At 37.0% G+C, this 15,249-nt stretch overlaps 1 protein-coding gene across 1 annotated transcript in view; it reads left to right on the top strand.

The window, feature by feature from the left end:
- The window catches only part of TMX4 (thioredoxin related transmembrane protein 4), a 56,540-nt gene that overhangs the window by 17,769 nt on the left and 23,522 nt on the right, over window positions 1-15,249 (top strand). Inside the window, exons 3-5 of the mRNA XM_003933213.4 lie at window positions 2,434-2,479; window positions 4,419-4,547; window positions 7,745-7,790. Of these exons, the coding sequence (XP_003933262.1) occupies window positions 2,434-2,479; window positions 4,419-4,547; window positions 7,745-7,790 (221 nt within the window). The remainder of the gene's footprint in view (window positions 1-2,433; window positions 2,480-4,418; window positions 4,548-7,744; window positions 7,791-15,249) is intronic.

The raw sequence follows: 15,249 nt of genomic DNA on the forward strand, positions 1-15,249 counted from the left end.
TGACACAATATTATTCCAGACAGCAAACTGAGGCTCATCTGAGTTGGATGCTACAACCTTATTATTAATATTCCACATAGGTTGTCATTTGAAGAAATATTGACAAACATAAATGAAAGTAATCTTGAGGTGATATAATTTATTGGTCTTTATTTTAATAAACCTTAATTGATGACCTTGTAAATTGGTACAATAGTCACTGAAACAACATAGTGATTCATATCAAGAGACATAAAGTTATTATACCCTTTAATCTGGCAATTTTGGGAACAGCTGTCCTGTTACTCCTTTTAGCATGAACCAGAAAGATGCAGAAAAATCTCAGAGACCATCCATTACTTTGTTACTTTTTCTTTGTACTCACTGATTTTAATGGACATATTTATTTGTAAAGATAATTTATGTTTTCTGAAATAAGGTGCAACTTCCAAAAGACTTAAAACTAAAGGCTTCTGATTCTGGAAATGTTTTATATATTGTATAATTGTGTTTTATGAATTTTTTTCTACTGATTGATTCTTTATTTATTGTCATAGCCAGTGATGACTAAGAACATAAAAAATATTTAAAAGAGTAAGTTGAAAAATCACTTTAAGTGAAGCCTAATATTTAATAGAAATCTTGTCTAAATTCAAGTAAAAAACTCTTAAGAAGTGATGAGATAGTATTTAATTTCTTCACTCCATTTTAAAAAGCCATACAGATAAAATATACATCCCTAATTGCAAAACTGTCCTTAGATAAAATTTTTGACTGGTCGTAAGAATTTGTAGCTATGTAAGAATTAATATGTGAAATTGTTTGTAATAATTATCTGAAACTAAAGGCATATACTAGTTTTTAAAGTATTTAGGGATAACAATGTTTTTCCCCCTGGCAATTTAGAATTGGAAGTATATTGTAGAATGCCCTTGTTCCCCTCTAGGGTGAAACTCCGAGCAATCTCACAGATGAAAATGGCACTTAGAAGTGCTTGCTACAATCCTCAGTTGACCTCTTTTCAGGTCACTTATGTTTATATTACTGGTGACACAACTTTTTTTCCAATGTACAATGTTAGCTTTTGTAGTAAATGTTTCTTTTTGTGACATTGACTTTTACTATGGAGTACTGTGTTTCCTTTTAAATACAATTGAGATGTTTTGGAATCCACTTAGTCTGAATGAAATAAAATAGAGAATTCTTAGAGTCATCATTTGTTGCTAAATTATGAGAAATATGGGTTTAATTTATAAAATAGGTAAAGGCAAATTTCCTGTATTATTAAAAGTAAAGCTTCAGTGTTTTCAATTGCAAGTGACCACAGAGATATATAATTTGAGCAAATTAATTTGAATAGATATTTGATTTTGTCCACATGACTCTACAGTGGGAAAGGCAGCTGTGATGGGAAATGTTAAAGTGATGCCTCTGTCATTTTTCCATGTTGGCCAGGAGGATCCTTAAGCTTTCATTATCTTTACTAATTCTTGGTGCCCATGCAAATATTATTTATGTATAACATTTAAAGGGCAGGGATCTGTTCTTTACTCCTAGTCTCATTCAGCACTTTTTTCATGCCTCTCCCTCCTTTTTTTTGATATTATCATTCTCTGTTTGTGGTTGTGATTGTGAATATTTGAGTAAGTATTTTCCCTCTGCTACTAGACTATAAGCTCTGTGACAATAAAGGTTGTACATGTTTTTGTTCATCCATGTGTCTTGAGCAGTTAGCACAGTCTCTAGAACAAAGAAGGTGCTTGGTAAATATTTGTTGAGGTACTGAGGGTTTTATTTATCTTTGTCTTTACATGCACATAGCATAGCATTTTGATATATACTTCGTGTTCAGTAAAGGTTTGCTAAGACGAATTGAAAAAAATACTTTTCACATATATTATACATGATCTTAAGCATTTCATTTTACTTATTCTTTTTAAACTGATAACTGTTAGAAGCATTCCTGTAGTTTGTTGAGTCCTTCATTATGTACCCAGCACCATGGTAAGCCTAATACTTGCCCTAATCTAACTTTATAATAATTGGGTAAGGTATTTATACACACATTTTACAGAGAAGGTAACTGAGACTCAGAAAGGTTAAATTATCTAAGATTATAAAGTTAGTAAATGGGGAAATCAGTATTTAACTTTGCAAAACCCCAGTTTGCATGGCTCTAAATCCTATCCCTTCAGCCTCCATACAATCCAAGTGATGCTCAAACCTTGAAATTCCAGGATAACACAGTGAAGATAAGCAAATTGTATGTCAGTTACTGGAAAGTGTTAGGTAAATAAAAATGGGTAGAAATGAAATTTCTGTAAGTCAAAAAATAATAGTAAATGGGAATCAATAATTGCAATGATTTTAATAATGTGATTATGGAAGTAACCTCAAGAATGCTTTTTTTGAAGGACTTAAGTGTAACTTTTGTTCTGTTTGTGCTTCTTGTAGGTTTGAGTGGCCGCTTCTTTGTCACCACTCTCCCAGCATTTTTTCAGTAAGTTTAAATAATCTTCTGGTCTTGCAAAGATTAGAAATCGATAGATGTGTACCAGGAATTCTAAGTTGTCTTCCATGACTGCCATTCATTCGGCTTAACATGTGAGGGAAACAAGGCTAATGTGCTCTGAGTGAGAGCTGTGACAAGAGAAGCTTGCCTAGAGTGCTGCGGAGAAGGAAGTCCTAATGTCAGGCAGGGGTGGGTGGGTAGGAGGAGTCAGAGATTTCTCTGATGATATCAGAGGTGGGATAATTCTTAGTATCTAAGTAGGAACGGATTAAACTAACAAGGTAGAGAAGGTCTTTCCAGTTAAAGGAGATAGCATATAAAAGCCCAAGAGAAAATGAGGTACCTTTTGAGAACTTTGAACTAGTTCTATATGGCAGGACCACAGATATAGCTGGATCATGCTGAGTGATGAGGCTAAAGAGACTCAGGTACAGGCAGGGGAAAGACAAAGGAAGAAGTGGATTAGAGAGATAACTAGGAGGTGGGATCAATGGGACTTGGTGGCTGATTAGCCATGGGAAGAAAGAGTCTATGATGACTACCACAGGCCATGTGTAACTAACTAGTAAAAACTATTGCAAGATAAGGAGCCATTAAAATAAAAGGAGGTTTGGAAGATAGAGACAAAAATACAAAAGATAGGGTGAATTAACTTTCCCAGCTCCAAATGGAGAAGTCTTGATACAGTTTGATGTCAGGACCCAGAGCTCTGGAGAAAGATCTAGACTGTGCTGGGCCTGGTGGCTTATGCCTGTAATTCCAGCACTTTGAGAGGCTGAGGTCGGTGGATCACCTGAGGTCAGGAGTTCAAGACAAGCCTGACCAACAAGGTGAAACCCTGCCTCCACGAAAAATATAAAAATTAGCCAGGTGTGGTGGCATGCACCTGTAATCCCAGCTACTCAAAAGGCTGAGGCAGAAGAATCACTTGAACTCGGGAGGTGGAGGTTGCAGTGAGCTGGGATCGCACCATTGCACTACAGCCTGGGCAAGAAGAGTGAAATTTCATCTTGGGGGAATAAAAGAGAATGATCTAGACTGGAGATATATGTTGAGAATTCCTCAGCATTGAAGTAAATAACAATTGAAATATATCTAAAGAGAACATGTATGGTGAGAAGGGAAGCAGGTCAAGGACAGAACCTGGGATTGGCCAACTTTAAGACATCTGCAAAGGAAGACAGTGAGTGAAAGATTTGGAGAAAGGATGCTCAGAGCAGCAGGAAGAAGTCCAGAGAGCTCCTGTTATAAAAGCTAAGCAAAAGGAGGAAGGAAGTGGTGTTCAGCAGCGAGTGAACAATGCCAGTGACAGGTGAAGGAAACAGAAATTGATATGGCACTTAGGGGTCATTGGAGACCCCCAATTTGAGCAGTTTCAAGGGAGTCCTGGGAGCAGAACCCCCAATTGCCCCAAGTAGTGAATGAGACATAAAGGGGAGAAAACAGCAAGCCTAGACTCTTCCCTGGGAGCCCTGATTGCGGCAAGTAGGTGAGAGAGAGACCAGGTTGAAGGGGCGGTATGAGGTTTTTTGTTGGTGTTTGAAGGGAGGGCCATGAATGACATACATTTGAAAATGTGGATGCAGTGTTTTAAACTTGGTAACAATGGCTATTTTGCTATTGTAAGAGAAAAATTAAAGTAATTGGTAGCAAAAATAATAAAAAGTAACTTGGCATATGAAACACTGCCAAGGACTCACATTGTATGGTGATAACATAGAATGTTAACACTTTCAGGTTTGGATTTATCATTTGTAATAAAGCTTATTAATGCTTTCTGATTTATGTCTGTGTATATTTTTCAGTTGAGTCCATTTAAAATTCAAGTGGAGTTCAGATGTATGACCAATAGCTGTTTTAATTTTTATTATCGGCAACATCTGTTGCTTTAATGCATTTGCTTTCTACTTGTTTTCATAATTTATAGTGCAAAGGATGGGATATTCCGCCGTTACCGTGGCCCAGGAATCTTCGAAGACCTGCAGAATTATATCTTAGAGAAGAAATGGCAATCAGTTGAGCCTCTGACCGGCTGGAAATCCCCGGCTTCTCTAACGTAACTTGTTAATTTTTTAATGACAAGGTGTTATTAATGAAACAGGAGGTTTTAAGTTAATAGCCTGTGGGCCTCAAAAGCCCATGTTTTTCTTCACATTTGCTTCCTATTACCCAGATTCTTCGTGGCCACGCTTAGCCCATGCAGTATTTTTGGTTTTGTGACCCACATATGTTTCAGCTGGTTTTTAGTACACTGGGAATTAAGTAGCCAGATTTGGGTGAGTTACAGAAAGCCTCTTTTCTGCCTTTGGCATTGAGCCATGATGACTGTTTTTCTCTTTACAAAATATGGTTTGAACATCGTTTATCATTCTTCCTTTTAAGTTATTGATGAGACAGAGGAGTAACTATTAAATTATAGTTTATGGAGGAATTGCTATTATATATTACGTGGAAAACAAAACCTGTGGGGTCTTTGGCTGCCTAGCAGAATACCACTGGGGGTGGCTTTTGGCCTTCATGGCCAACTGTCTAATACTTAGTGAGGTAGATTAGGCCAAGCCATAACAACTTTTTCCACAGTTGGTTTTAATTTGGAATGGATTGTCATATATATAGATAATTTTATATTAGTATATACAATTGTAAAAAAATTTCCCTACTGAAAAACGAGCAAATCTTGCAATATTTCAGGAATAAATCAGCTTGTGGCATCTATATTAATATTAAGGAAACACATAGCTTGCTCTAAAAACAACTCCCCTCTGGCATTTCATTCTACAACCATTTGAACACTGATTTAGCCAGATACCTTTCTAGGTGCTAGGTATTCGACACTGAACAAGACAGACATTCGCCTCAGGTACAGAGAATCATAGTCTGGATAAGGGTGGATAAAAAACACAACATACTTTACAAAGACAGGGGATAGCTGTGGGGTTATGGACCTACTCTTCTAGGTGGAGGGAGTAGGAGATGTTTCTCTGAAGGGAGGCCTCTAGGTGAGATCTGAAGGCTAGAAGGAACTAGCCTAGGTAAAGAGCAGAGGGAAGAATACTCCCAGGAATGGTATGGCATAGGCATAAGCCCCTGTTTGGGAAAGAGCTTGGTATACTTAAGGAACAGAGTGGTGACCAGGGTCAAGCACAGTGAAAGGGAGCACAGGATGAGCTGAGTAAGATAGACAGGCTGAAGCCCGATCACACAGGGCCTGTGGCCACAGGAAAGAAGTTGGAAGTTATCAGTACATGCAAGGAGAAGGTGACTCTTAGAGGAGATTGGCGAGGGCAAGAAGGGATGAAGCGAGTCCAGCCTTGGAGTGGTAGCTTGTGTCAGGTGGTGGCAGTGGGGATATGGGGATGGAGAGACTGAGTGGATTTAACATATTCTTTGAAGGTAGACTTGGCCAAGGTGAAGGAGAAGGATTCATAAGTAAAACTTAAAAGTTTCTGGTTTGAGTACATGATGAATCTTGATACTACTTAATGCTTTGGGCGAGAGAAAATTAAGGATTCTGTATAAAACTAGAGTTTGAGATGCAGACTTCAAAGAACTGTCACACTGGCTGCTGTATTCATCCATTCTTGCATTGCTATAAAGGAATACTTGAGACTAGGTAATTCATAAAAAAAGATGTTTAATTGGCTCATGGTTCTGCAGGCTGTACAGGAAGGATGATGCTGGCATCTGCTTGGCTTCTGGGGAGGCCTCAGGAAACTTACAATCATGGTGGAAGGTGAAAGGGAAGCACATACATCACACAGCCAGAGTAGAAGCAAGAGAGAAGGGTGGGGGGTGCCACACACTGTTAAACAACCAAATGTCGTGAGAGCTCACTCACTATCAAGAGAACATCACCAAGTGGATGGTGCTTAACTATTCGTGAGAAACTGCCCCCATGAGCCAATCTCCTTCCACCAGACCCCACCTCCAACTTTAGGGATTACAATTGAACATGAGATTTGGGTGGGGATACAGACAGATTCAAACCATGTCAGGTGCATGGAGCTGGGTCCCTAGAAGAATTCAGGAAAACAAAGACAAAACCTGCAGGCAGTGTTGAAGTGAGGGGAACACCTAGAAAGAAGGAAAAGGAGAAGAGTACTTGGAGGTGAGTCATGGGCCACCCCCAAATTAAGAACCTGTGTTGAGAAGTCAACAAAAGGAAACTGAAATGAGTACCAGAGAGGCATCATGAAAACCAGGCTCTGCCATTTTCCAGAAACCAAATGAAAGTGTTCAAGAAGAAGGGTATAGTCTCTTGTGGCCCATGTTACTAAGAGGAGGAGGGAGGTCAAGTCTGATACATGGACTTTGAGTGAAGCATGGTGAGGTCATCATGGCTTTGACAATCAGGGTTCCTGTAGTGGTGAAGGTGGAAGCCAGATTTGAATGGATTAAAGATACAGTAAAGAAGAAGAAACAGCACGTGTAGAGGACCCTGGAGAAATTTGTCTGTGAAGCTGGAGGGCCCTGTGAGGTTCAGGGATACCAGAACTTAAAGTATATATATTTTTAAAAAGTTAGAAGAGAGTAGAGCAGGTTTATATGCCTATGAGACTATTCTAGCAGAGAGAGAGAAGTTGCTCATGCAGGAGGGGAAAATGAGAGAAAGAGCCAAGTCGTAATAAGACAGAAGGGATAGGCTCCGACTGTGATAAGACAGTTAGACTTTCCCTGTCATAACAAGAGAAGGTGGATGCAGCTGGACACCAGGCTCAGATCTGGTAATGGGAAAGTAAGAGAGATCACATGGTGGCTTCTGATTTCACAGTGACATAGGAGGAGAGCTTGGAGAAGTGCTTGTTAGCTGAGAGTACATGGGGATGGGAAAATGTGTAAGTTTTGAAGAAAAGGAAAAGGAAATGAGCTATTATCTTAGTTAGAGCCTAGAAAATTCTGGACAGTATTAGTGTCCACTTAGGTATGGTACTATGAGAAGAAAGAACCGTCAGCTGGTTATGTGATGTTTTTCCCCCAGAGACGTTCAGCTGCTCAGGGTTGAGATTTTTGCCAGGTGGTACAGTGAAAGGAGAAAGGGCTAAGGAACTGGAATAGATTTGCAGCAGAGTGATTCAAGTGATAGCCACTGAATCTAAGCTCTATAAGAACAGATACGAATCTGGGAGAGGGGAAAATATGTAGCAAGAAGTGGAGGGGAAAGGACCAGTCCTCCTGACCTGATTTTCATTTTGTTTGTTTGTTTGCTTTCTTAATAGTATATGTGATCAATGTTTCTTCTTTTTATTTTTTAAGGATGTCTGGAATGGCTGGTCTTTTTAGCATCTCTGGCAAAATATGGGTAAGTAATCTTAAATAAAACATTTATATTTGCAGAGATATTAAGAATAAAAATACAGCTTTTAAGCAATAGGAAAATAAATATTTATAAGTAAATTTATAATTTCACTTTTTTTCTTAAGCCATGCAGCTACTCTCATGTGGGGTTCCCAGTAGTAATGTCTTTATGTAGAAGGGCATAATCTGAACACGAACCTGTAACTACTGTGTCAAAGTCTTATTTTCTTAGATCAGTGATGGAGTCTTTGATCCAAGCAAAAGGGCTTATGTGATTTTATTTTATCTTAAATTCACATTGGCATGTCTCCCTACATAGGAAAGACTATCTAAGCCTGAAAGTAGTTCTGTATGTCAGGGGTTAGCAAACTCTAGCCTGTGGGTAAGCTGCCTGTTTTGTAAATAAAGTTTTGCTGGAACACAGATACATTTATTCATTACCTATTGTCTGTGACTGCTTTCATTCTGCAATGGTAGAGTTAAATAGTTGTGACAGAGCCACAGAGAGTTGTGGCTCACAAGCCCGAAATATTTACAATCTGGCCTTTAAGTAGTAGACCCCTGCTATATTTGATTGTATAATTTTTCTGAGTCATTTCAGTGGGTTAGAACTGTATTTCAGTTTGAATTGTTGAACTATTATATAATCTTGAATATGTCCCGTAACCTTTTATTCTCCTTCTCTGTAGGGGAGGACTAAATCCAACCAGATTTAACAAAATTGCTCTAGAATTAAATATAGCTCAAAATATTTCAAAAATTCTTAGAAGCGAGTCTCTCTATATATGTCTTTTCTATGCTATGATTGTAGGTTATGGTGCCATGTTTGGAAGGTAATATTCAAAGAGTTTGTGAAGACTCTTTTTCTGTGTCTCATACACATTCATATATGTTGAAAGACATTTGAGAAAAACCTTTTGTATTCCACTTTCTCAGTAACATTTATATTCTGCCTTGTGAAATAGAATACCTACTATGGGGTTTTTTTGGTTGGTGATTTTTTTTTTTTACAACAGAGGCTAATCAAAGACTTGGTTTCAGTCTTTCAGGTTAAATTTTAACTTTTTTGGCATTTGTTTATTACAATAAACAGTAACTAATATTTTCTGCTCTCCAGATAGTTTTAGTTTCATGTGGTTTCCTTTTACTGCTTTCTTAACATTGGTGAGACCTTAAATTAAGGGCTGAGAATTATGAACTGCAAACTGGGAAGAGAGATTCTGCCTTTTGCAGTATGTTGATATTAAAGATTGACAAAATCATGTAGCCTGCTAGCTGACTGAGCTGTGTAGCATTATACTATGTAATTCAACAGAAGAATTGTAATAGATGGTTGTCAGGCAGCACTGACTGAAATTTTAGCACCAAATCTATGGTAAGTATAGAACAATAGAATTTGTTCTGCAGGTTAAGAAGAGCTTAGATGGAAGCTGATTATGGCCTTCATTGATTGTAAAAGAGAAGTTCTACTTTTAAAGACAGTAGCAGGGAAGTTACATACTCTGACCTCATGTAGCTTGTCACTTGAAGCTTAGTTAAACAAGAGTTTAAATAAGGAGATACAATTTTTCATTATGTCATGCAGATGATTACAATGTGTAACACTTACAGTGTGTCAAGGCCAGGAGTGGGTGTTTTATCTTTGTACACACAGTGCCCAACTATGGGCAACACAGATGTACTCCGTGTGGATGCATTAAACTGAAGAAAAAGAGCCATTTGGAGAATAGAATTTGATCCATGTCTGAATAACTCATGAATATGTTCTTCTTAATGGTTGAGAAGTAGAATACATATGTTATATAAATGTATATTTATAATTTCTTTCCAGATATATTTCCGAAAGGAACCAAAAATGATAATTTTATAAAATAAATTAAAATTTGGCACACAAATAATTACATTTTGTAATTGTAAAATGTAGAATGTAAAATATACAATTATTAATACCATGTTTTATCTTTTTTTATAAACATTTGCATGGAATAATTTTTCCATTTTCAACCTTTTTATTATGTTTTAAGTAAATCTTATAAAAAGTAGATAGCAATACATAATTCTTTTAACTGATTAATTTAATCCATTTATATTTTTTGGGCTCACAAAAACATTTATCCTGATTGGAGAGAGAGAGCGAGAGAGAGAGAGAGAGAGAGAGAGAGAGAGAGAGTGTGTGTGTGTGTGTGTGTGTGTGTGTGTGTAGGGGAATGGAAGAGAGTTGTACATAAAAGAGCACAAATGGTATAGTATTAGATTATTTTGATCTCCTTGTGTGTGTGTATACATTACCTTAATAATTTGTGAAATCTGATAGTATCCTCCATATCCGCATGTAGCCTCCCCAAGCCTCTTGCTAACTTTGGTAATAGAAATAAGTCCCCATCCTTTCATTAAATCTCTAGGTAGGCCTCTTGCCACTTGTATTTCTAGGATTTGGCTCTTGTCCTCTTATTTACGAGGCATACAATCTCTGACCTAAAGAGACCCAGTCCTTTAGGCTACCCATCAGGTCTCTGGTTCCCACTTCCACCTCCAGTTATGGTCTTGCCTTGCTGTCCTTAGAGAGCCACTTACTCAGTCAGTCCTCCCAGCTGACTGCCCTGCCTGCTCAGTTAGCTCATTCAGCTGACTCTTTCTTTAGCTGGAGTTCCTCAAATCAATGTTGAATGTATAATTGTGGCAAACTTAATTGTTTTTTAACTCACCTCTAGATCATATGAAACTGCAGTGCAAATATATTAATAATGAAGAGAAGAAACACTGTATATAGTGAGACAGAGATGGGGATGGGAGGTGGAACCAAAAAAGTGTAAAGTCTCGGAGAAAGATTAAAAAGATGGAAGAAGGAAAGATAGAATGGCTAATGCCAGTGAGACAAGATTGTTTATGCCTATCCGTAGTCTCTTTATCCTATTGAAATATCTGGATACATGTACAGATAGTAATCAGTCCTTCCTCAGCAACAGACTTCCCTGGATGGGTAGCTGGTTAGATTTAAGTATTTATATGGGAAGATAAAACAGTATAATGTGATGTTTATTGGAGTTTTTGTATGTATGTAGGAAAATGCCTAGAGAGAAATCAACAGTTTTCTCTGATATTAGAATTATGAACAATTTTTAAAAACCTTTTTTCTATAACTTCTATTTTTTCTGTAATGAGAAAATAAAAACAGAATATATCTAGAAGATCAGAGCCTATTGAACTAGTGATTATCTAGAAAATATCTAGAAGATCAGAGATCTATCTAGAAAATCAGAGCCTACTGAACTCGATTCCTTAAGAGGCTTGAGCTTCTTTCTGCCTTCGAAGTAAAGCCAACTTGCTCAGTCTGACATTCTGGAGATAAAAGCTGGTGCTCAAGATTCTGGGTTCCCCTGGTGATGAGGCACTTACACGGCCAAATTCCTATCAACTCGGGAGGTGTTTTGGTTTGCATTTGACCTTCTTAATTTTATACCAACCTTCCCTGTGTTCTTGCTTGAGTAAACCCTTGAGGTGAGAAAATCCCTGGAATAGTCTTATAAGGCAATTCCTGTGAGCTTCCTGCTATTACCCTGAATCCCAGAGATCCTCCATATGTCATTTGTACCACAATGTGGACACGGGGAGATGATCTCCAGTGTTCTTTCCATCACTAAATTTAAATTGTCTTTTCAATTCAGTCATTCATAGCATTCACCTGCATATTTTAATTTTTGTATAAACTCACAGAAGTAATTACCACATTAGCTATAATATCTATCCTCATGGCTAGTCTCAACATTTTCCCCATCTCACTTAAAGATGGAGTCACTCAGGCCTGGGAGATGGGACAGTTAGAGGAGTTTCTCAGAAAGTTGACATCTTCAAAGGACAAAATTGATTTTGATTTTATATTATAGTAGCAATATAAAATTTCTTTAAATCTATATACAACTTAAAGTGACTAAGTAGAAATGTTAATACTCTAATGGATGGCACAAAGTGAGGTGGATATCATGAAAGCAATGTGCAGAAGATTGTACTTCAAGAAGCATCACTGCCAAATCAAATGGGATTAGAAGTCCTTGGGTTTTTTGTCTGTGGCACACGTGTGGAGAGAGACCGTTCAGTCTTGTCTTCCCTCTTTTCACAGTTGGCTACAGTGCTGCAGAGAGGCACATCATTGCTTCCCACCTTGTTTGTAGGTCCCCGAATCTTTTTTTTTTTTTTCCTGCCATGGGCTTGTTCCTAGAACCCTTTGAGTGCTTAGTGCAGAATCTGGTACCTATTTATGTGCTTGATTATTGCTTTTTGTTAATTATATTTATTAATCATCATTGTCTTTATTATTTTACTTTTCCCTTCACTTTATAGGCAACATGGAATACTTTTGTTAAATTTTTAGCCAATGCTGATAGCAGGCTTAAAATAGGGTTCTGCGGTAGTCACTCAACATACAGGTTGAGCAGCCCCAAATCCAAAAATTCAAAATCCAAAACACTTCAGAATCTGAAACTGAGCACCAACATGACACTTAAAGGAAATGCTCACTGGAGCATTTTGAATTTCAGGTTTTTGGATATGTGATGCTCAACTGGTAAGTGTAATGCAAAAATCTAGTAAAACCAGAAATCTGAAGCAGGTCCAGTCCCAAGCATTTGGGATAAGGGATTCTCAACCTATGTATGCTTCTGCTAACTAGGTTTAGCATTTAAATGTATTTAAAGCATTATTTTATGGGATTTGGTGAATCTCTGCTGTTCACAGAGGTAATACAGGATGTAACTTCCCTCTCCTAAATGTTACTGTTGTTTTGAGAGGATGTAGGCATATGGCAAATTTTAGCTAAAATAAGATGTGCTACATCCTTGGGAGGACAATCTGTGTGATGGATGCTACCTTCCCTTTTTATTAGAACAACATGACAGAAGATTTAAGGCTTTATTTAAAGTATCTGATTATTAGAATTAAAAGCCATGAACATTTAGACTAGAGAATAACAAATATATTTTAAAACTTGAAAACATTCTTCTGTGATTTACATAGCATGCCTCTTCTCAATGTTCATATATATATAAATGTTTAGAATGTTTTGTAGAATGTTACAGTGAGATAGTGGTGCACATGTCTAAGGTACCTCTCAAAGATCCTACGAGAGGCTTCAGGCTATGTTTTGTTACAAGTGCTGCAAGCTAAAGCATGAAAGAAGTGAACCCTTGGCCATCACTGAAGAGTCTTTCCTAGCTGTCTGCTTCCAGGGAAGGTATTTTGGGGATTCTGATCTGTGTCTGAAAGAGATAAAGGACTTGTTCCAGATCTCCTCAGAGTATATCCAATGACACAGGTGAACTCTAAATCCAAAGACTTTCTGTCCTTCAGGGCCACTCCAGGTTTGAATGAGACTCTTAACACTGGGCTGGATGACCAAGCAGGATTTAATTCAACCTGCAGTAGTTTAGACTTGCAGAGGGAGTGCTTTACCTTTCTGAGGAGGAAAGCCTCTACCTCAGATGCATGGGGGCCTTGACCTGCCTGTCTTCCTTAAGTCCATTGGACCACTGATTAGAATGCTCTTCTCATTTATTCTGTTGTAATGATGTTTTGTTTTGTCTTCTCACTCAAATACGTATGTAGCCAAAAGTTAGCTCTAAATTAATCATGCACTGTGATAATATAAGGCATCATGCCCATCAGAATTTTAGTGTATTTTCAGTGAACAGAGTAAGATGCTTTCTTATTCATGTAGTACAATTGTATAAGGTATCATGCCCATCAGGTTACATTTTTGTGCATTTTCAATGAACAACAAGGGATATTTCCTTGAGGTAAGCACATATAATATTGAACAAGGATCAGTATTTTCCATTAAGTGAAAACTGTCACTTTGCCTGGTAATTAAAGAAACAGAAACACAATAATATAAAACTGAATTGGATTTGATTTAATAAGCTATTGCTTTGGAAACATATATAAAGCAAAACTTCAAGGACATGGTACCTAACACTCATAAGGGGCTTTAAAGCTATTGTAGACTCAGACAAAGTAAACAGATAAAGATTTATATCTGTAGTTGTGAAGGTACGATGTGATTAGTGAATCTTTAGTAATAATGACATAAAAGACCAGAAGATGGCAGAGTTTCTCCAAGAAACTCAAATCCCTTTAAAGAGGAAGTTGATACAAGAAAATTAAAGTGCAGCTTATTAAAATAAGGGGATTTCTTGAAAGTACTAAGTGTTTGAGTCAGAATGCAATACTTGAAAAGCAAATGATTTAAAGAAATTAAAAAATAATTTAGAAAGTTTCTTGAGAGTTGCATTTATCATTTATTTTGCAGATAGGGCATAAGATACTGTACAGAAGGACTTAAAACTGCACATTATTTGTCCTAATCTTACAAGTAAGATAAATCAGCAGCTACTTATAAATCAAGTTCTAGAATACATTCCTGGGTTGGCACAAAGGCAGATTGACTTTTACCATTTTCTCATTCATTGGTATATATCAGAGTTTAATTCTGATGATGGTACTGAGTCCCTGAGAAAAGCATAAGTTGAATACATAGTATTTTCTAAAGTAGTAAACTGTACAATAAATTTTAAAACTTCCATTGAAAAGAGTTTGAATGAAACGATATTTTGATATCTCAAATACGCCCTTTGCTTGTTGAGTTGTAAAATACTAAGTTACTCTTAATAAACAGTTGTCCTGGCTAAACACACACTGATAGCCAGTGACATCAACAGAAGACAGATGCCAGCTTTACAAATCAAGAGTGTGTTTGCATTTCCTATGAATAGTTCAGGTATTTGATGCATCTTTTCCTTATACAACAAACACTGATTGAACACTTTGATTCCACGTGTCAGTGTTTAAAATACTTGCTGAGTCTTTAGCTCTACCTATTTTGCTGAATAAGAAATTGTAGAGAGATATTTCAGGTTATGCTTGATAACAAGCATTTTTCTTTATCATTCCAAATTAAGCCAGAATAAAATGTTATTTGATTGCATTAACATAAACTAAGAAACCAATGGGAGTGATTTCAAATTTGAGAAATATGAAGTTAAAATAGAAACTTGGACTCATTTTCATCAACCTTACTAGTTCTAGGCAAGTCATTGTCATTACCTCTGCTTGCTGGTGGTATTTGGAGCCATTTCATCGTGTGTCCAGTAATTGCTTGAATTTTAGTTAATGGCCATTTTTGAAGCTGTCAGCATCTTAAACAAATGACTAAATCATTGTAAGGAAGCATGGCTTCTGCAAGTCTACATCTAAGTAGGCTTTGACTTTAAAATAGCAAGTTCATATCTGTTAATTTCTGTATGATTTAGCATGTAAGTAATTTCTAGCAATGATTATGTCCCTTCACTACTTTTTAAAGTATTTTTCATCAAATAGAGTCTTAGGGAACAGTGAGCATGAAGGGATGTACACTCTATTCCAAGATTGCTGAAATCTAATTTGCTCATAATACATTAACCAGAAAAAAACTG

The sequence above is a fragment of the Saimiri boliviensis genome, chromosome 9, assembly GCF_048565385.1.
Source record: "Saimiri boliviensis isolate mSaiBol1 chromosome 9, mSaiBol1.pri, whole genome shotgun sequence".
Taxonomy (NCBI): domain Eukaryota; kingdom Metazoa; phylum Chordata; class Mammalia; order Primates; family Cebidae; genus Saimiri; species Saimiri boliviensis.